The sequence below is a fragment of the Glycine soja genome, chromosome 11 (assembly GCF_004193775.1).
Source record: "Glycine soja cultivar W05 chromosome 11, ASM419377v2, whole genome shotgun sequence".
Lineage (NCBI taxonomy): Eukaryota > Viridiplantae > Streptophyta > Magnoliopsida > Fabales > Fabaceae > Glycine > Glycine soja.
In genome coordinates, this window is record NC_041012.1 from 43517528 (window position 1) to 43519006 (window position 1479).

Here is a 1479-nt window from a genome sequence, read left to right on the forward strand (position 1 = left end):
TCTTATATAATTAATTTTTAGATTGAAATGAGACAAATGTCTATCATTTTTGTTGATTCGTCATCTATTAAATAATTTTTGGATAAATTTACTTTTTTTAATATGTTGGTCATCTTTATACAATATAACATGACATTTTTTTTCTATAAAATATATTATAAATCATTCTTAAATAATATTTTAAAAAACCGTGTATTGCTCGGGTGTATATATATACACGAGAAAGTTTTTGCATTGGTAGGCACACACCCAGCAAGTAAGTCTTGGACCCAACAAATCAGGAATCAATACGCATTAAATAAATGAACAAATGAATCCGCATTTCCCTAATTTAGCTTTGTGCTCGTTGAATGCATCCAAGGGTGACAATCCAAGACTTTCTCTATATATATGGTGGTTGCATCATTTATTTTGGAAAGCAATACCATAACCAGTTTTACCCAGTTTATCAAATAAGACCACAAATGGTGATTTCTTTACAAATTATATTGGAAATATCATGCACTCATACTCATGAATATATATTAATATCACACATGGTAATTTCCAAATTAACAATAATAACTCAAAGACAGTACTACTAGTTCATTTTTCTTTAATACTACTAATAAGAAAGAGAATCAATAAGGTCGTTCCCCTTCAATGTTCCCCGGTGGGGAATAGCTGCAAATAACAAACACCCAATCATTGTTACACTTAGCTCTAGCACACCCAAGATGAACAGAATCACGCCACACAATCTGAGTATAATGCAGGCACTCATCATGGACACAAGCGTTGGAGTGGTGGTCATAGTAAGGCTTCTCAGTGAGCCAGAATTTGACAGCATCTGAACCCTTCATTTCGGCGTACCCTTCGGCGATGTTCTCGCCGAAGGGTCCCATGGAGTGTTCGAGGTTGCAGTCTGGGATTCTCTTATTGGCATAACTTTGAGCGTAGGCTTGAAGGGTGTGGTTCCATGAGAGTGGACCCACGCCAACCTCGGCACGAGCCTGATTGTGCACATCAAGAAAGTCTTGAGGGGTGTTCTGGGCTAGGGACAGTAGTGGTGTTCTTGTACACACCAAGAAAAAAATGGATAGGATCACATTGCATGGGGACATCATTTTCTTTTCTTCTTTCTATACTCTATTGTTTTGTTCTTTCTTTTGAAGAATCAATGAGACTGAAGGGGATGTAGGTTAAGCTACGTATTTATAGTGAGAGTGGAGGAGCACTTGAGGCCATACTTAAAAAAATCTCAACAAATAATGTTTTTTAATCAATTTTCTGGTATGAGCCTCTCATGAATCTCACCCCCTTCCTCTGCTTTTCTAGATTCCCTGAAAAGGAAGTATTAACAATAGATAAGTGATAAAAAAAATTAACTTTAAGTTTCATCAGTAAAAATTACATTAACAACCAATTAAAATTCATCTTAAGTGTAATTTTTAAGTTAACTAATCTTATCATTCGTGACAAATAATGATTAAATGACAG

At 35.2% G+C, this 1479-nt stretch overlaps 1 protein-coding gene across 1 annotated transcript; it reads right to left on the minus strand.

The window, feature by feature from the left end:
* Positions 1 to 434: 434 nt before the first annotated feature.
* LOC114375509 (basic form of pathogenesis-related protein 1-like) lies at positions 435 to 1173 on the minus strand. The gene has a single exon (XM_028333304.1). It carries the CDS (start codon positions 1104 to 1106, stop codon positions 621 to 623), a length of 486 nt encoding a protein of 161 aa, XP_028189105.1. The 5' UTR covers positions 1107 to 1173; the 3' UTR covers positions 435 to 620.
* Positions 1174 to 1479: the final 306 nt, after the last annotated feature.